Raw genomic sequence first — 21,345 nt, 5'->3', positions numbered from 1 at the left:
GGTTCATTGATAATGACACTAAAGCCAAAAGAATAATGGAGGTTCACATAGAAAAAGAAGGAAACACATTCCAACCAACTGAGGTGATTATCAGGGAGACCAAGAAGATTCCAGACTCTTATTTCTATAAAGGAGACCACAGAATCCAAGAACTGCCTGATTACGACGAGGCGCAGCAGGAAGGGGAGGAGCTTACTGCCAATGACAGCCGGCCCAGCTCCACTCAGCTCATGGCCGATGACTCCTACAAAGCTCTCAAATTGCTCAGCCAGCACTCTGTAGAGTATCACGATGACGAGCTCTCTGAACTCAGGGGAGAGTCTTACAGGTTCGCTGAGAAGATGCTCCGTTCTGAGAAACTAGACATATCCCACTCTGATACAGAGGACTCTATGGCTGACCAAACACACCAAATTACCTCAGAGTCGCATGGGGCAGAGAGCGATTACGGTGTGAAAGAGGCCGTGCCCAGGAAAGAGTTCACTTTCAAGTCATCAAAGGATACATCTTCTAAGTCAGGTAAATGTTCTCATAAGGATGACAAGTTTGACAAAGTGACAGTGTTGCATTACACCACAGAGCCAGGCAGCCCAAAACATGCAGTGTGGATGCGTTTCACTGAGGACAAGCTGGACAGGAACAGAGAGAAGCTCATCTACGAGGACCGCGTGGATCAAACTGTCAAGGAAGCTGAGGAGAAACTAAGCGAGGTCTCTCAGTTTTTCCGTGACAAAACTGAGAAACTGAACGACGAACTGCAATCCCCAGAGAAAAAGCCTCCAAAGAGAGACCCCAGGGAGACCAGGTCTGGGCCCAGCTCCACCTGTAATAGCCCAGAGAAAACCCAGCAGAAAGCCAAGGCAGAGGGGGAGGAGTGGGGCAAGGGAAGGGGGAACAAACTGTTCAGTAGTACGACTGAGAGGAAGACCTCTAGTCTACCCAACAGTCCAGAGAGAGCTGTTCTCTCCCGCTTCAGTGAGGATACATCCAAAAAGCAGACAAAGGCGGAGGAATGCTCTGAGCCAACCCAGGTTAAAGCCTCCTTCTCTAGAGTGAGCTCTGTTAGGATGAAGTTTGAATCAGAGGCTCAGAACCAAGATAAGAGTAGTCCTCAGCTAGTACAGTCCACACCCCCAGTCAGCAGACTGCAGGAGAACAAGCTGCCAGTGAATCAACTGTTCACTGGAGGAAAGACAACTAAAGGGTCTGAGGCCACAGAGGAAGGAAGTCCTTTTAAAAAGATTCCAGAGAAACTCAAAGGACCTGCTTCCAATAGCAGCAAATCAGTTGTCTCATCAGCTGCCCCAAAACAATCAGGAGACAAACTGACTAATAAGAACCTACCATACACCACAGCCCAAAAACACCTACCAGGTCAGACTGACAAAGAATCAGAGAAAACAAGCCCATTGAGCCAGGAGAGTCAGGGCATTGGGATCAGTAAGGGTGTAAAGGGACCACCATCACATAGTCCTACACATGACGCACCCAAGGAGAACAGTGGGGAAGTTGGAAAAGAACAGGTTTCTATGAGGGATTCTCCTTCCAAACATGTTGCATCAAGTCCCACAACCAATAGGGTTGCTCATTCTGAACCTGTGTCTAAAGACCATGGGGATGCACAAAACAAGAATCTTAGAAAAAAGACAGAGTCCCAGATCCCAGTCAGGTCTGTGTCTAGTCACTCAGACAGCGATCAGTCAGAGAAAGCAAAACAAGACACAGTAACTAAGCCATCTGAAAAGACATCCCAAATCCCTATACTAAATAAGAACAGAATAAGGGTCAGCCCAGTAACAAGCCCTACAAAGACAGAAGAACTAACAGACACATCTCTTGAAATATTAGATAATGCACCAAAAGATTCAAACTTGAACAATGTGCATGACACTTGCACAAGAGAAATACAAGAGAGATTAGCACCAGAGAAAACCACCACCAGAGAAAACTTCAAAGGCATCAAAACATTACCTGTCTATGTGAGTGTCCAGGTGGGTAGGCAGGGAGAAAGAGAGGGCAGAGGAGGAGTACTGTACAAACAGAAACAGCCCTCTTCACCTCAGGCCAGTCCTGACGATGACACGCTAGAGCAGGTATCTTTCATAGACAGCTCAGGGAAGAGTCCCCTCACCCCGGAGACCCCTAGCTCAGAGGAGATCAGCTATGACCTCACCTCCAGAACACCAGACTCCATCCTGGGCTTCACTCCCTTCCAGCCTAGCCCTATCCCAGAGGTCTCCGAGGACTCCTCAGAGGAGGAGCAGGGCCAGGTATTTTCCTTCAAGGACTTCAGACCAGAGACACCTAATGTCACAGCAGCTGACCTTAAGAATGGAAACCACCAGGCTGGACAGACACCTAAAGACAAAGGAGTAGCGTACATCCAGTTCCCTCCTCCGCCTCCCCTGGACTCTGAGCAGTCCGGTCCCGAGGAGAAGAAGAAGAAGGGATCATGTGGTTCCTCTGAGGCGGAGATGGAGATGATGGAGGTCAACCTCCAGGAAGAGCATGATAAACACCTCCTCACGGAGCCCATCATCAGAGTCCAGCCCCCCTCCCCGGTCCCCCCCGGGGCTGACGACAGTGACTCCAGTGATGATGAGTCCGTCTTCCAGCCCATCTCCTTTAAGAAATACACCTTTAAGATCTCAGAGGGGCAGGAGCAGGAGATCAAGAATGGGTCCAAATCCCCAAAACAGGATAAAAACAGAAACAACAAAGAGCCAGTAACTAACAAAACGAATGGAACTTATGAAGTTGGTAAAACAGAGGAGTACGACTCTGAACAGAATGGAAATGACCAGTCCATAACAGACTGTTCTATCGCCACGACGGCAGAGTTCTCTCATGACACTGACGCTACCGAGGTCGACTCCCTGGATGGGTATGACATGCAGGATGAGGACGATGGTCTGTGTGAGATAGACACTAAACCCTTCAGCATGCCGGACAGCAGGAAGGACGTGTGGACCTCAGACAGCATGCTCCGGTCCTGCGACCGTTCCTTCAGTCAGACCAAACTAGAGGCCATCGAAGAGGAAAAAACACCGGAGGAGGAATCCAGAAAGGCTCAAGCTAAAAGTGATCCAGTTGATATAAAAACAGATGGGGCCATCTCTCAGGACCAGAAGGACAACGATGGGTTTTCTGATACGTACTTCAGTTACAAGCTAGAGGAGGCGTTTGACTCTCCGTTTAAAACTGTTGCTACTAAAGGTCTGGACTTTGACCCCTGGTCCAGTATAGGAGGAGACAATGAAGTGGTTGACGCCAGGATAAAAGACGACGAGCCGAAGCCGTTTGGGCTGGCAGCAGACGACAGGTCACAGGCCACGACCCCAGACACGACCCCTGCCAGAACCCCGACCGATGATAGCACCACGCCGACTAGCGAGCCAAACCCGTTCCCCTTCCATGAAGGGAAGATGTTTGAGATGACTCGCAGTGGTGCGATTGACATGAGCAAGCGGGATATTGTTGAAGAAAGACTGCAGTTTTTTCAGATTGGTGAGCATAACTCTGAAGGGATGTCAGGGGTGTAAGGGACTAGGTCAGAAGGTCAGGTGTAATCATGTCACAGACTAGGGTAAAGGCCTCTAATGAGGCCCCTGTTAGACAAGCCTCTGACTGGGTAGTGGCCTCTAATGAGGCCCCTGTTAGACAAGCCTCTGACTGGGTAAAGGCCTCTAATGAGGCCACTGTTAGACAAGCCTCTGACTGGGTAGAATCCCCTATAGAGGACCCTGTTAGACCAGCCCCTGACTGGGTAAAGGCCTCTAATGAGGCCCCAGTTAGACAAGCCTCTGACTCAGTAGAGGCCCCTATAGAGGACCCTGTTAGACCAGCCCCTGCCTGGGTAGAGGCCTCTAATGAGGCCCCTGTTAGACCAGCCCCTGACTGGGTAGAAGCCCCTCTACAATATCAAGCCCCTGACTGTCTTTCAGACCACAACCCCTGGCAGTACCATTCAGAGCACCACACCAGACCCTGGCAGTACCATTTATAGAACCACACCAGACCCTGGCAGTACCATTTATAGCACCACACCAGACCCTGGCAGTACCATTCAGAGCACCACACCAGACCCTGGCAGTACCATTTATAGCACCACACCAGACCCTGGCAGTACCATTCAGAGCACCACACCAGACCCTGGCAGTACCATTCAGAGCACCACACCAGACCCTGGCAGTACCATTTATAGAACCACACCAGACCCTGGCAGCACCATTCAGAGCACCACACCAGCCCCTGGCAGCACCATTTATAGCACCACACCAGACCTTGGCAGTACCATTTATAGCACCACACCAGACCCTGGCAGTACCATTTATAGCACCACACCAGACCCTGGCAGTACCATTTATAGCACCACACCAGACCCTGGCATTCAGAGCACCACACCAGACCCTGGCAGTACCATTTATAGCACCACACCAGACCCTGGCAGTACCATTTATAGCACCACACCAGACCCTGGCAGTACCATTTATAGCACCACACCAGACCCTGGCAGTACCATTTATAGCACCACACCAGACCCTGGCATTCAGAGCACCACACCAGACCCTGGCAGTACCATTTATAGCACCACACCAGACCCTGGCAGTACCATTTATAGCACCACACCAGACCCTGGCATTCAGAGCACCACACCAGACCCTGGCAGTACCATTTATAGCACCACACCAGACCCTGGCAGTACCATTTATAGCACCACACCAGACCCTGGCATTCAGAGCACCACACCAGACCCTGGCAGTACCATTTATAGCACCACACCAGACCCTGGCAGTACCATTTATAGCACCACACCAGACCCTGGCAGTACCATTTATAGCATCACACCAGACCCTGGCAGTACCATTTATAGCACCACACCAGACCCTGGCATTCAGAGCACCACACCAGACCCTGGCAGTACCATTTATAGCACCACACCAGACCCTGGCAGTACCATTTATAGCACCACACCAGACCCTGGCAGTACCATTTATAGCACCACACCAGACCCTGGCATTCAGAGCACCACACCAGACCCTGGCAGTACCATTTATAGCACCACACCAGACCCTGGCAGTACCATTTATAGCACCACACCAGACCCTGGCAGTACCATTTATAGCACCACACCAGACCCTGGCAGTACCATTTATAGCACCACACCAGCCCCTGGCAGTACCATTTATAGCACCACACCAGACCCTGGCATCACCATTTATAGCACCACACCAGCCCCTGGCAGCACCATTTATAGCACCACACCAGACCCTGGCAGTACCATTTATAGCACCACACCAGACCCTGACAGTACCATTTATAGCACCACACCAGCCCCTGGCAGTACCATTTATAGCACCACCTCCATGCCAGAGGTCTCCTCTAACAGGGAACAGCACTAACCATACCATGCCAGAGGTCTCCTCTAACAGGGAACAGCACTAACAACCATACCATGCCAGAGGTCTCCTCTAACAGGGAACAGCACTAACAACCATACCATGCCAGAGGTATCCCCTAACAGGGAACAGCACTAACAACCATACCATGCCAGAGGTCTCCTCTAACAGGGAACTGCACTAACAACCATACCATGCCAGAGGTCTCCTCTAACAGGGAACAGCACTAACAACCATACCATGCCAGAGGTCTCCTCTAACAGGGAACTGCACTAACAACCATAACCTGCCAGAGCTCTCCCCTAACCTCCATGCTAACCTCATCCAGCCTGGTAGTATAGTATTCAGTCTGCTGTCTTCCTCAGAGCCTGGAGGAGAACAGGGTGGAGGAGAACAGGGTGGAGGAGAACAGGGTGGAGGCTGGAGGAGAACAGGGTGGAGGAGAACAGGGTGGAGGCAGCCTTCAGCAGACTGGAGGAGAACAGGGTGGAGGAGAACAGGGTGGAGGCTGGAGGAGAACAGGGTGGAGGAGAACAGGGTGGAGGCAGCCTTCAGCAGACTGGAGGAGAACAGGGTGGAGGAGAACAGGGTGGAGGCAGCCTTCAGCAGGCTGGAGGAGAACAGGGTGGAGGAGAACAGGGTGGAGGAGAACAGGGTGGAGGAGAACAGGGTGGAGGCAGCCTTCAGCAGGGTGGAGGAGAACAGGGTGGAGGAGAACAGGGTGGAGGCAGCCTTCAGCAGGGTGGAGGAGAACAGGGTGGAGGAGAACAGGGTGGAGGCAGCCTTCAGCAGGGTGGAGGAGAACAGGGTGGAGGAGAACAGGGTGGAGGAGAACAGGGTGGAGGCTGGAGGAGAACAGGGTGGAGGAGAACAGGGTGGAGGCAGCCTTCAGCAGACTGGAGGAGAACAGGGTGGAGGAGAACAGGGTGGAGGCAGCCTTCAGCAGGCTGGAGGAGAACAGGGTGGAGGAGAACAGGGTGGAGGAGAACAGGGTGGAGGCAGCCTTCAGCAGGGTGGAGGAGGACAGGGTGGAGGAGAACAGGGTGGAGGAGAACAGGGTGGAGGCAGCCTTCAGCAGACTGGAGGAGAACAGGGTGGAGGAGAACAGGGTGGAGGCAGCCTTCAGCAGGGTGGAGGAGGACAGGGTGGAGGAGAACAGGGTGGAGGAGAACAGGGTGGAGGCAGCCTTCAGCAGACTGGAGGAGAACAGGGTGGAGGAGAACAGGGTGGAGGCAGCCTTCAGCAGGCTGGAGGAGAACAGGGTGGAGGAGAACAGGGTGGAGGAGAACAGGGTGGAGGAGAATAGGGTGGAGGCAGCCTTCAGCAGGGTGGAGGAGGACAGGGTGGAGGAGAACAGGGTGGAGGCAGCCTTCAGCATACTGGAGGAGAACAGGGTGGAGGAGAACAGGGTGGAGGAGAACAGGGTGGAGGCAGCCTTCAGCAGGGTGGAGGAGAACAGGGTGGAGGCAGCCTTCAGCAGACTGGAGGAGAACAGGGTGGAGGAGAACAGGGTGGAGGAGAACAGGGTGGAGGCTGGAGGAGAACAGGGTGGAGGCTGGAGGAGAACAGGGTGGAGGAGAACAGGGTGGAGGAGAACAGGGTGGAGGCTGGAGGAGAACAGGGTGGAGGAGAACAGGGTGGAGGCAGCCTTCAGCAGGGTGGAGGAGAACAGGGTGGAGGAGAACAGGGTGGAGGAGAACAGGGTGGAGGAGAACAGGGTGGAGGAGAACAGGGTGGAGGCAGCCTTCAGCAGACTGGAGGAGAACAGGGTGGAGGAGAACAGTAAAGAGAGTTCTGTCTCTGTCAAGAGTCCAGCAATAACCAGTTAAAGCCCCTATACCTCAAATATCCAGGTCCAGATTACCAGTTAAAGCCCCTATAACTCAAATATCCAGGTCCAGATGACCAGTTAAAGCCCCTATAACTCAAATATCCAGGTCCAGATTACCAGTTAAAGTCCCTATAACTCAAATATCCAGTCAAATAATTCCTGTGAGAAAGCAGAATGCTAAGCAGTTACACAGCCTGTTGCTAGGAAAAGATTGGACCAGTGAATTCCAGTGAAAGCAGTGAAGAGTGTTCCCTTGTAATCAGAACAGAACCAGAGTCAGAGTGGCAGCAGGTCGGGAGGGAAGGAGAGCAGTAGAACGGGCCAAGTGCCAGGTAGTGTATCTAAAGACAGGTCAGGTGTAGCGTCTACCAGCAGGTCAGATAACAACAGGTCAGGTGTAGTTTCTACCAGCAGGTCAGATAACAACAGGTCAGGTGTAGCCTCTAGCAGCAGGTCAGATAACAACAGGTCAGATAACAACAGGTCAGATAACAACAGGTCAGGTGTAGCCTCTACCAACAGGTCAGATAACAACAGGTCAGGTGTAGCCTCTACCAGCAGGTCAGATAACAGCAGGTCAGATAACAGCAGGTCAGATAACAGCAGGTCAGATAACAGCAGGTCAGATAACAACAGGTCAGATAACAACAGGTCAGATAACAACAGGTCAGATAACAACAGGTCAGATAACAGCAGGTCAGATAACAACAGGTCAGATAACAACAGGTCAGATAACAGCAGGTCAGATAACAGCAGGTCAGATTACAACAGGTCAGATAACAACAGGTCAGATAACAACAGGTCAGGTGTAGCCTCTAGCAGCAGGTCAGATAACAACAGGTCAGATGTAGCCTCTACCAGCAGGTCAGATAACAACAGGTCAGGTGTAGCCTCTAGCAGCAGGTCAGATAACAACAGGTCAGATAACAACAGGTCAGATAACAACAGGTCAGATAACAGCAGGTTAGATAACAACAGGTCAGGTAACAACAGGTTAGATAACAACAGGTCAGATAACAACAGGTCACAGCGCTCCTCCTTCAATACATTCAAGCCCAATACTACATCCAGGTCCACTACTACATCCAGGTCCACTACTACATCCAGGTTCACTACTACATCCAGGTCCACTACTACATCCAGATTTACTACTACATCCAGATTTACTACTACATCCAGGTCCAATACTACATCCAGATTTACTACTACATCCAGGTCAACTACTACATCCAGGTCAACTACTACATCCAGATTTACTACTACATCCATATTTACTACTACATCCAGATTTACTACTACATCCAGGTCCACTACTACATCCAGGTCCACTAATACATCCAGGTCCACTACTACATCCAGGTCTACTACTACATCCAGGTCCACTACTACATCCAGGTCCACTACTACATCCAGATGTACTACTACATCCAGGTCCACTACTACATCCAGGTCCACTACTACATCCAGGTCCACTACTACATCCAGGTCCACTACTACATCCAGATTTACTACTACATCCAGATTTACTACTACATCCAGGTCCACTACTACATCCAGGTCCACTACTACATCCAGATTTACTACTACATCCAGATTTACTACTACATCCAGGTCCAATACTACATCCAGATTTACTACTACATCCAGGTCAACTACTACATCCAGGTCAACTACTACATCCAGATTTACTACTACATCCATATTTACTACTACATCCAGATTTACTACTACATCCAGGTCCACTACTACATCCAGGTCCAATACTACATCCAGGTCGAATACTACATCCAGATTTTTTACTACATCCAGGTCCACTACTACATCCAGGTCTACTACTACATCCAGGTCCAATACTACATCCAGATTTACTACTACATCCAGGTCCAATACTACATCCAGATTTACTACTACATCCAGGTCCAATACTACATCCAGGTCCACTACTACATCCAGATTTACTACTACATCCAGGTCCACTACTACATCCAGGTCCACTACTACATCCAGGTCCACCACTACATCCAGGTCCACTACTACATCCAGGTCCAATACTACATCCAGGTCTACTACTACATCCAGGTCCACTACTACATCCAGGTCCAATACTACATCCAGGTCTACTACTACATCCAGATCTACTACTACATCCAGATTTACTACTACATCCAGGTCCAATACTACATCCAGGTCTACTACTACATCCAGGTGCACTACTACATCCAGGTCCAATACTACATCCAGGTCTACTACTACATCCAGATCTACTACTACATCCAGGTCCACCACTACATCCAGGTCAACTACTACATCCAGGTCCAATACTACATCCAGATTTACTACTACATCCAGGTCCAATACTACATCCAGTTTTACTACTACATCCAGGTCCAATACTACATCCAGGTCCACTACTACATCCAGATTTACTACTACATCCAGGTCCACTACTACATCCAGGTCCACTACTACATCCAGGTCCACCACTACATCCAGGTCTACTACTACATCCAGGTCCAATACTACATCCAGGTCTACTACTACATCCAGGTCCACTACTACATCCAGGTCCAATACTACATCCAGGTCTACTACTACATCCAGATCTACTACTACATCCAGATTTACTACTACATCCAGGTCCAATACTACATCCAGGTCTACTACTACATCCAGGTCCACTACTACATCCAGGTCCAATACTACATCCAGGTCTACTACTACATCCAGATCTACTACTACATCCAGGTCCACCACTACATCCAGGTCAACTACTACATCCAGGTCCAATACTACATCCAGATTTACTACTACATCCAGGTCCAATACTACATCCAGATTTACTACTACATCCAGGTCCAATACTACATCCAGGTCCACTACTACATCCAGATTTACTACTACATCCAGGTCCACTACTACATCCAGGTCCACTACTACATCCAGGTCTACTACTACATCCAGGTCCACTACTACATCCAGGTTCAATACTACATCCAGGTCTACTACTACATCCAGGTCTACTACTATATCCAGATTTACTACTACATCCAGGTCTACTACTACATCCAGGTCCAATACTACATCCAGGTCCACTACTACATCCAGGTCCACCACTACATCCAGATTTACTACTACATCCAGGTCTACTACTACATCCAGGTCCAATACTACATCCAGGTCCACTACTACATCCAGGTCCAATACTACATCCAGGTCTTGTAGAGACGTGAAAGCAGAGGTTGAGCAGGCCGGCAGAGAGAAGAAGAGAAGGAGATGGAAGGAAGAGAGGAGGAGCAGTAGGCCGGCTGCAGGACAGGAGAAGGAATGCAGTCAGGTTGCAGGGTCCAACATGGCCCCCGTCATGGAGACCAAGCCTAGTTTGTAAAACTTTACACTTGTTGATCTTTAGTGCATGAGCCGTTGTGATTGGCTGTGATGTGACTTAACTGTAGCTGTCATTCTGTCGTTGTCATCTCTGTGTCCTGTCCGACCAGTCTTAGGAGATGTATTAACTGGCCAACCAGTCTTAGGAGATGTATTAACTGGCCGACCAGTCTTAGGAGAGGTATTAACTGGCCAACCAGTCTTAGGAGATGTATTAACTGGCCAACCAGTCTTGGGAGATGTATTAACTAGCCAACCAGTCTTAGGAGATGTATTAACTCTCCAACCAGTCTTAGGAAGTAGGAAACAGGAAGTAGGAAGTAGGAACAGGAAGTGGGAAGTAGGAACAGGAAGTAGGAAGTGGGAACAGGAAGTGGGAACAGGAAGTGGGAACAGGAAGTAGGAAGTAGGAACAGGACGTAGGAAACCGGAAGTAGGAAACAGTAGTCAGGTACTGCAGCATGATAGTGACCAGAGCGCTGTACAGACGAGTCGTCTCTGGCCCATGTAAAGCTCGTGCTGAGTCTGTATCAGTCTAGTAGAACAGCAGTATCAGACAGGTGACCGTGGTCCAGTCTCCTCCAGCATACACAGACACACAGGTTACTGGCATGTCTACTTTCATTTCACTCTGAAACACTTCTGGCCTTGAACACCAAGCTCCACGCTATAGAGCTAGTGACATGTGAATTGGGGTGGTTTTGTTTCTGTGATGGTTTGATTGCCTGGTAGACTGGCTGGTTACATACCTAACACCCACTCAACAACAGATACTGGTCTGCTACTGGAACTGTCTACGTGCCTTTGTCTTGCCATTAGATCCTCACAATTCTACCTGTTTCTATCTGGCTTCTTATTTGGAAAGGTGCAGCCAGGTACTCCAAAAATGTAGAGCGTTTACTATGATCTTACTATATCCAGAGACCTCTGAATTGATGAGGAGAATCTGGCCAGGAAAAGGTATGTTCTGTTTCTGTTAAATACACAGTGATGAGATGATAACATGGTGCTGTCTGTCCCCCACCAGGCCCTCAGAGCCCCTGTGAGAGGACTGACCTACGGATGGCCATAGTGGCAGATCACCTGGGTCTGAGCTGGACTGGTAAGATGTCTCCCCCTAGAGGACGGCAGTAGAATGGCAGTCTCTCTTCTACTGCAGTGACATAATGTATACCAGCCACACACACCATTACCCCACACGCTGACTGGAGGACGGCTAGAATACATCAATGGTCCACATTAGATTTCAGATTGTGACACCACAGTGTTCCTGTTGATGACTGAGATGGGTAGTCTGTTCCATCTGGAGGTTACTGTCATTATTATCAGGAGGGAAAGGGAGTGGCATGGCAGGGTGCCCAGCTCCCCTCCCCGCCTGCACTGCGGCATTACGCACATGTCTGTCTGGGGGAGAGTCCCCTCCCTGCCTGCACTGCGGCATTACGCACATGTCTGTCTGGGGGAGAGGACGGGAGGGAGGAGAGGAAAGCAAAGGAAATGAAGACAGGAGAGTAGAGGAAAAGAGAGGAGAGGAGAGGAGGGGAGAGGAGAGGAGAGAGAGGAGAGGAGAGGAGAGGAGAGGAGAGGAGAGGGAAGGAGGGGAAATGAAGACAGGAGAGTAGAGGAGAGGGAAGGAGAGGAGAGGAGAGGCGAGGAAATGAAGACAGGAGAGGAGAGGAGAGGGAAGGAGAGGCGAGGAGAGGAGAGGAGAGGAGAGGAGAGGGAAGGAGAGGAGAGGAAAGGAGAGGAGAGGAGAGGAGAGGAGAGGAGGGGAGAGGAAACGAGAGGAGAGGAGGTAAAGAAAGGGAAATGAAGACAGGAGAGGAGAGGAAAGGGAGGAGAGGAGTCTAATCCATATTTAATGTGTTTCTGTTTCAGAGCTTGCCAGGGAAATGGATTTCTCTGTAGATGAGATCAATCACATCCGCGTGGATAACCCCAACTCTCTCACCGCTCAGAGTTTCATGCTTTTAAAGAAATGGGTTAGCAGAGATGGTAAAAATGCCACAAGTAGGTATCCCATTTCCTCCCTGAACTGAAGACTTGTTTTATGTAACAAGTCATTACAGAAACCACAGATTACCCCTGTAACAGTAGCACCGCACAGGGCACTACACAGAGCTGTCGCAGGTCATTACACTACACAGAGCTGTCTCAGGTCATTACTCTACACAGAGCTGTCTCAGGACATTACTCTACACAGAGCTGTCTCAGGTCATTACTCTACACAGAGCTGTCTCAGGACATTACTCTACACAGAGCTGTCTCAGGTCACTACACAGAGCTGTCTCAGGTCATTACTCTACACAGAGCTGTCTCAGGTCATTACTCTACACAGAGCTGTCTCAGGTCATTACTCTACACAGAGCTGTCTCAGGTCATTACACTACACAGAGCTGTCTCAGGACATTACTCTACACAGAGCTGTCTCAGGTCATTACACTACACAGAGCTGTCTCAGGTCATTACTCTACACAGAGCTGTCTCAGGACATTACTTCAGGCTTCTACAACACAACAGAGCTGTCTCAGGTCATTACTCTACACAGAGCTGTCTCAGGTCATTACTCTACACAGAGCTGTCTCAGGTCATTACACTACACAGAGCTGTCTCAGGTCATTACTCTACACAGAGCTGTCTCAGGTCACTACACAGAGCTGTCTCAGGTCATTACTCTACACAGAGCTGTCTCAGGTCATTACTCTACACAGAGCTGTCTCAGGACATTACTCTACACAGAGCTGTCTCAGGACATTACTCTACACAGAGCTGTCTCAGGTCATTACTCTACACAGAGCTGTCTCAGGTCATTACTCTACACAGAGCTGTCTCAGGTCACTACACAGAGCTGTCTCAGGTCATTACTCTACACAGAGCTGTCTCAGGTCATTACACTACACAGAGCTGTCTCAGGTCATTACACTACACAGAGCTGTCTCAGGCCATTACACTACACAGAGCTGTCTCAGGTCATTACACTACACAGAGCTGTCTCAGGTCATTACTCTACACAGAGCTGCTCTCAGGGTCATTACTCTACACAGAGCTGTCTCAGGTCATTACACTACACAGATCTGTCTCAGGACATTACTCTACACAGAGCGTCTCAGGTCAGTACACTACACAGAGCTGTCTCAGGTCATTACACTACACAGAGCTGTCTCAGGACATACCTACACAGAGCTGTCTCAGGTCATTACTCTAGCACAGAGCTGTCTCAGGTCATTACACTACACAGAGCTGTCTCAGGTCATTACTCTACACAGAGCTGTCTCAGGTCATTACTCTACACAGAGCTGTTGCAGGTCATTACTCTACACAGAGCTGTCTCAGGACATTACTCTACACAGAGCTGTCTCAGGTCATTACTCTACACAGAGCTGTCTCAGGTCATTACACTACACAGAGCTGTCTCAGGTCATTACTCTACACAGAGCTGTCTCAGGTCATTACTCCACACAGAGCTGTCTCAGGTCATTACACAGAGCTGTCGCAGGTCATTACTCTACACAGAGCTGTCTCAGGTCATTACACTACACCGAGCTGTCTCAGGACATTACACTACACAGAGCTGTCTCAGGTCATTACACAGAGCTGTCTCAGGTCATTACACTACACCGAGCTGTCTCAGGACATTACACTACACAGAGCTGTCTCAGGTCATTACACTACACCGAGCTGTCTCAGGTCACTACACAGAGCTGTCTCAGGTCATTACTCTACATAGAGCTGTCTCAGGACATTACTCTACACAGAGCTGTCTCAGGTCATTACTCTACACAGAGCTGTCTCAGGTCATTACACTACACAGAGCTGTCTCAGGTCATTACTCTACACAGAGCTGTCTCAGGTCATTACACTACACAGAGCTGTCTCAGGTCATTACTCTACACAGAGCTGTCTCAGGTCATTACTCTACACAGAGCTGTCTCAGGACATTACTCTACACAGAGGTGTCTCAGGGTCATTACACTACACAGAGCTGTCTCAGGTCATTACACTACACAGAGCTGTCTCAGGACATTACTCTACACAGAGCTGTCTCAGGACATTACTCTACACAGAGCTGTCTCAGGTCATTACACTACACAGAGCTGTCTCAGGTCACTACACAGAGCTGTCTCAGGTCATTACACTACACAGAGCTGTCTCAGGTCATTACACTACACAGAGCTGTCTCAGGTCATTACTCTACACAGAGCTGTCTCAGGACATTACTCTACACAGAGCTGTCTCAGGTCATTACTCTACACAGAGCTGTCTCAGGTCATTACTCTACACAGAGCTGTCTCAGGTCATTGCACTACACAGAGCTGTCTCAGGTCATTACACTACACAGAGCTGTCTCAGGTCATTACTCTACACAGAGCTGTCTCAGGTCATTACTCTACACAGAGCTGTCTCAGGTCATTACTCTACACAGAGCTGTCTCAGGTCATTACACTACACAGAGCTGTCTCAGGTCATTACTCTACACAGAGCTGTCTCAGGTCATTACTCTACACAGAGCTGTCTCAGGTCATTACAACTACCACGAGCTGTCTCACAGGACATTACTCTACACAGAGCTGTCCTCAGGTCATTAACACTACACAGAGCTGTCTCAGGTCAAGTACACTACACCAGAGCTGTCTCAGGTCATTACACTACACAGAGCTGTCTCAGGTCATTACACTACACAGAGCTGTCTCAGGTCATTACTCTATCACAGAGCTGTCCGCAGGTCACTACAATACACCAGAGCTGTCTCAAGGTCATTACTCTACACAGAGCTGTCTCAGGACATTACTCTACACAGAGGTGTCTCAGGTCATTACACTACACAGAGCTGTCTCAGGTCATTACACTACACAGAGCTGTCTCAGGTCATTACACTACACAGAGCTGTCTCAGGTCATTACACTACACAGAGCTGTCTCAGGTCATTACACTACACAGAGCTGTCTCAGGTCATTACTCTACACAGAGCTGTCTCAGGTCACTACCTAACAGAGCTGTCTCAGGTCATTACCTCTACACAGAGCTGTCTCAGGTCATTAACACTACACAGAGCTGTCTCAGGTCATTACTCTACACAGAGCTGTCTCAGGTCACTACACAGAGCTGTCCTCAGGTCATTACTCTACACAGAGCTGTCTCAGGTCATTACTCTACACAGAGCTTCTCAGGTCATTACTCTACACAGAGCTGTCTCAGGTCACTACACAGAGCTGTCTCAGGACATTACTCTACACAGAGCTGTCTCAGGTCACTACACAGAGCTGTCTCAGGTCACTACACAGAGCTGTCTCAGGACATTACTCTACACAGAGCTGTCTCAGGTCATTACACTACACAGAGCTGTCTCAGGTCATTACACTACACAGAGCTGTCTCAGGTCATTACTCTACACAGAGCTGTCTCAGGTCACTACACAGAGCTGTCTCAGGTCATTACTCTACACAGAGCTGTCGCAGGTCATTACTCTACACAGAGCTGTCTCAGGTCATTACACTACACAGAGCTGTCTCAGGTCATTACACTACACAGAGCTGTCTCAGGTCATTACTCTACACAGAGCTGTCTCAGGTCACTACACTACACAGAGCTGTCTCAGGTCATTACTCTACACAGAGCTGTCTCAGGTCATTACTCTACACAGAGCTGTCTCAGGTCATTACACTACACAGAGCTGTCTCAGGTCATTACTCTACACAGAGCTGTCTCAGGTCATTACTCTACACAGAGCTGTCTCAGGTCATTACTCTACACAGAGCTGTCTCAGGTCACTACACAGAGCTGTCTCAGGTCATTACTCTACACAGAGCTGTCTCAGGTCACTACACAGAGCTGTCTCAGGTCACTACACAGAGCTGTCTCAGGACATTACTCTACACAGAGCTGTCTCAGGTCATTACACTACACAGAGCTGTCTCAGGTCATTACACTACACAGAGCTGTCTCAGGTCATTACTCTACACAGAGCTGTCTCAGGTCACTACACAGAGCTGTCTCAGGTCATTACTCTACACAGAGCTGTCGCAGGTCATTACTCTACACAGAGCTGTCTCAGGTCATTACACTACACAGAGCTGTCTCAGGTCATTACTCTACACAGAGCTGTCGCAGGTCATTACTCTACACAGAGCTGTCTCAGGTCATTACTCTACACAGAGCTGTCTCAGGACATTACTCTACACAGAGCTGTCTCAGGACATTACTCTACACAGAGCTGTCTCAGGTCATTACTCTACAAAAAAAAAGAAGAAATAAGCTTTCTGTGTGTATGGAACATTTCTGGGAACTTTTATTTCAGCTCATGAAACAATGTTTTAATACTGTTGTGTTGTTTAGAACGTGGGTAGAAAGTAGCTTTAATGTGATCAGTATGTTTTAATACTGTTGTTTTGTTTAGAACGTGGGTAGAAAGTAGCTTTAATGTGATCAGTATGTTTTAATACTGTTGTTTTGTTTAGAACGTGGGTAGAAAGTAGCTTTAATGTGATCAGTATGTTTTAATACTGTTGTGTGTTGCTGTATGTACTGTATTAACCAGTGTGTTTGTTTCTGTCTCACTTTAGCGGATTCCCTTACAGAGGTCCTGACTAAGATCAATCGGATGGATATTGTGACATTGCTGGAAGGGCCAATATTTGACTATGGTAACATTTCAGGCACAAGATGTTTTGCTGATGATAACGCAGTTACCCTGGATCAGTGTAATGGTAAAGTTTAGCCCCATCTAGCTGAACTCTGTCTCTCTCTTTACCTCTCCTTCTTACAGCCAGGCTAAACTAGCCGAACGTAGAGCCAATCAGGCTAAACTAGCTGAACTCTGTCTCTCTCTTTACCTCTCCTTCTTACAGCCAGGCTAAACTAGCCGAACGTAGAGCCAATCAGGCTAAACTAGCTGAACTCTGTCTCTCTTTACCTCTCCTTCTTACAGAACCAGCCAGTCTAAACGAGTCGAACGTGGAGCCAATCAGGCTAAACGATTCGAACGTAGAGCCAATCAGGCTAAACTAGTCGAACGTAGAGCCAATCAGGCTAAACTAGCTGAACTCTGTCTCTCTCTTTACCTCTCCTTCTTACAGCCAGGCTAAACTAGCCGAACGTAGAGCCAATCAGGCTAAACTAGCCGAACGTAGAGCCAATCAGGCTAAACTAGCTGAACTCTGTCTCTCTTTACCTCTCCTTCTTACAGAACCAGCCAGTCTAAACGAGTCGAACGTGGAGCCAATCAGGCTAAACGAATCGAACGTAGAGCCAATCAGGCTAAACTAGTCGAACGTAGAGCCAATCAGGCTAAACTAGCCGAATGTAGAGCCAATCCAGGCTAAACTAGCCGAACGTAGAGCCAATCCAGGCTAAACTAGCCGAACGTAGAGCCAATCAGGCTAAATGAATCGAACGTAGAGCCAATCAGGCTAAACTAGCTGAACGTAGAGCCAATCAGGCTAAATGAATCGAACGTAGAGCCAATCAGGCTAAACTAGCCGAACGTAGAGCCAATCAGGCTAAACGAGTCAAACGTAGAGCCAATCAGGCTAAACGAGTCGAACTAGACACAATCTGAACATGATGATGACAAATCAGATGTTGATTTTAAATGTATATTTTATATATAATGCCCCCTGAAATCAATCAACACTGATACTTTTCCAACATTGGCGTGTGTGAACCCTGTCAGGGGCCATTACAACTCTACTACTGTATGTGTGACTGTATTTCATGTCAAGTACATGAAAACATTATTATGTTAACCAATTTATATGGCAAATGGTTCCTGTCTGTTGTGGTGTATTGTAATACTAACCCTGTTCTGTTAGATAGCGGTGTGTTGTGGTACTGCTAACATTTCTGTTCTGACAGCATGGCTGTGGCTTTAAGGGACCTCTGCTTGTTATAGGGCTGTTAGAGCTGCTTCGGCTGTTAGTTAGTACCTCTGGTTTCTCTGAGCCTTCCTACCCTGCAGTTATCTTGCTTCTAACTCTGCTGAACCAGACCACCTAGCCTCCCCCTGCTAACCTGCTACCTGCCCCTCCCTCCGTGCTGACACCCTCAGCTTTGCTCTCACCCTCCAGCCAACATACTGTACTGTTAACAAACTTAACATACAGTACCTAACTGGACTGTTTGCAGCTCTGCTGTAGCCTTGTGTGGCTGCTCCCTCAGTCTTAGTAGTTCTGCTAATAACACTAGGCTAACAACGCTAGGCTAATGCTAGGCTAACAATGCTAGGCTAACAATGCTAGCCAAGCAATACTAGGCTAACAATGCTAGCCAAGCAATACTAGGCTAACAACGCTAGCCAAGCAATACTAGGCTAACAACGCTAGCCGTTAGGCTCTGGCTGTAGCGCTCTTCCTCAACTGCAGCTACATAAACATAGAAGTTTCAGTCACATTGAATTTTCATCCATGAATTTTCATTCACTTTCAGCCAAGTCTTGTCTGACTAACAGTTTGTTTGTCTTTTCATCTGTCTATAGGACCTTACAGTAGTATCTGTGATCTGTCTATAGGACAGTAGTATCTGTGATCTGTCTATAGGACCTTACAGTAGTATCTGTGATCTGTCTATAGGACAGTAGTATCTGTGATCTGTCTATAGGACCTTACAGTACTATCTGTGATCTGTCTATAGGACAGTAGTATCTGTGATCTGTCTATAGGACAGTAGTATCTGTGATCTGTCTATAGGACAGTAGTATCTGTGATCTGTCTATAGGACAGTAGTATCTGTGATCTGTCTATAGGACAGTAGTATCTGTGATCTGTCTATAGGACAGTACTATCTGTGATCTGTCTATAGGACAGTAGTATCTGTGATCTGTCTATAGGACAGTAGTATCTGTGATCTGTCTATAGGACAGTAGTATCTGTGATCTGTCTATAGGACAGTAGTATCTGTGATCTGTCTATAGGACAGTAGTATCTGTGATCTGTCTATAGGACAGTAGTATCTGTGATCTGTCTATAGGACAGTAGTATCTGTGATCTGTCTATAGGACAGTAGTATCTGTGATCTGTCTATAGGACAGTAGTATCTGTGATAGTTCATACATTTCTTGCTGCTACCCCTTCTTCCTCACCATGTCTCCTTGTTGTCGTACCCCGCTCCTTAGGCCCCGCCCCCCTATATATTAGCTATGTATATGTAACAGTGTAGGTTCCGTCCCTCTCTTCGCCCCAACCTGGGCTCGAACCAGGGACCCTCTGCACACATCAACAACTGACACCCACCGAAGCATCGTTACCCATCGCACCACAGGAGCCGCGGCCCTTGCGACGCAAGGGGAAACCCTACTTCAAGTCTCAGAGCGAGTGACGTCACCGATTGAAATGCTACTAGCGCGCACCACCGCTAACTAACTAGCCATTTCACATCGGTTACATATATAGGAACTACAGGTCTATATGTAATCCCTTATGGGTCACTGCTCATCTTCTGAACTTACGTATCCATGTGATTAACATCACAGATGTTTACCTGTTGACTAAACTCATTATCAGTCATATCCAGGCCTGTAGTCCAACAGGCCATTTGCAGATGAGCCATGTAAAGAACTGCTAGGCTGAGCGCTAACAGCTTGCCTGTCTGTTATAAGAGTCAGTGATTATCTGCAGGTGACAGTATTATATGAATAGCACTCCTTCCCTCCTCCTTCCTCCCTCCTTCCTTCCTCCCTCCTTCCTCTCTCCTCCCTCCTCCCTCCCTCCTTCCTCCTCCCTCCTTCCTTCCTCCTCCCTCCTCTCTCCTTCCTCTCTCCTTCCTTCCTTCCTTCCTCCTTCCTTCCTTCCTTCCTCCCTCCTCCCTCCTCCCTCCTTCCTCCTTCCTCCTTCCTCCTTCCTTCCTCCCTCCTTCCTCCTTCCTCCCTCCTCCCTCCCTCCCTCCCTCCCTCCCTCCTTCCTTCCTCCTGTACATGCTGAGTGTCTTCATGTTGTTGTGTCCATCCAGCTCAGCTCCACTGTGTTGTGGTTATCTCATCCAGGATCCAGCCTTCCTCCTTCCTCCTTCCTCCCTCCTCCCTCCTTCCTCCTTCCTCCCTCCTTCCTTCCTTCCTCCCTCCTCCTCCCTCCCTCCTTCCTCCCTCCTCCCTCCTTCCTCCTTCCTCCCTCCTTCCTCCTCCCTCCCTCCCTCCCTCCTTCCTTCCTCCTGTACATGCTGAGTGTCTTCATGTTGTTGTGTCCATCCATCTCAGCTCCACTGTGTTGTGGTTATCTCATCCAGGATCCAGCCTTCCTCCTTCCTCCTCCTTCCTCCCTCCTCCCTCCTCCTTCCTCCCTCCTTCCTTCCTCCCTCCTCCTCCCTCCCTCCCTTCCTCCCTCCTTCCTCCTTCCTTCCGCCCTCCTCCCTCCCTCCCTCCCTCCCTCCCTCCTTCCTTCCTCCTGTACATGCTGAGTGTCTTCATGTTGTTGTGTCCATCCATCTCAGCTCCACTGTGTTGTTGTTATCTCATCCAGGTTCCCTCCTTCCTCCCTCCTTCCTCCTCCCTCCTTCCTCCTTCCTTCCTCCTCCCTCCTTCCTCCTCCCTCCTACCTCCTCCCTCCTTCCTCCTGTACATGCTGAGTGTCTTCATGTTGTTGTGTCGCTCCATCTCAGCTCCACTGTGTTGTGGTTATCTCATCCAGGATCCAGCCTTCCTCCTTCCTCCTCCTTCCTCCCTCCTCCTTCCTCCCTCCTTCCTTCCTCCCTCCTCCTCCCTCCCTCCTTCCTCCCTCCTCCCTCCTTCCTCCTTCCTCCCTCCTC

General features: G+C 48.9%; 1 protein-coding gene and 1 long non-coding RNA gene across 2 annotated transcripts in view; both read left to right on the top strand.

The window, feature by feature from the left end:
• The window catches only part of LOC115189573 (ankyrin-3), a gene marked incomplete in the record, with an annotated part of 261,846 nt that overhangs the window by 226,598 nt on the left and 13,903 nt on the right, over positions 1 to 21,345 (top strand). The window contains 3 exon segments of the mRNA XM_029748190.1: positions 11,642 to 11,716; positions 12,493 to 12,624; positions 17,175 to 17,318. Of these exon segments, the coding sequence (XP_029604050.1) occupies positions 11,642 to 11,716; positions 12,493 to 12,624; positions 17,175 to 17,318 (351 nt within the window).
• On the top strand, positions 14,099 to 14,866 carry LOC115189598 (uncharacterized). Its single transcript, XR_003876960.1, has 2 exons — positions 14,099 to 14,138; positions 14,797 to 14,866. It is a non-coding gene; the product is annotated as an uncharacterized LOC115189598 (long non-coding RNA).

This window comes from Salmo trutta, unplaced genomic scaffold, assembly GCF_901001165.1.
Source record: "Salmo trutta unplaced genomic scaffold, fSalTru1.1, whole genome shotgun sequence".
In the NCBI taxonomy this organism is placed as follows: Eukaryota; Metazoa; Chordata; class Actinopteri; order Salmoniformes; family Salmonidae; genus Salmo; species Salmo trutta.
This window is presented reverse-complemented; position numbering and strand designations above follow the sequence as displayed.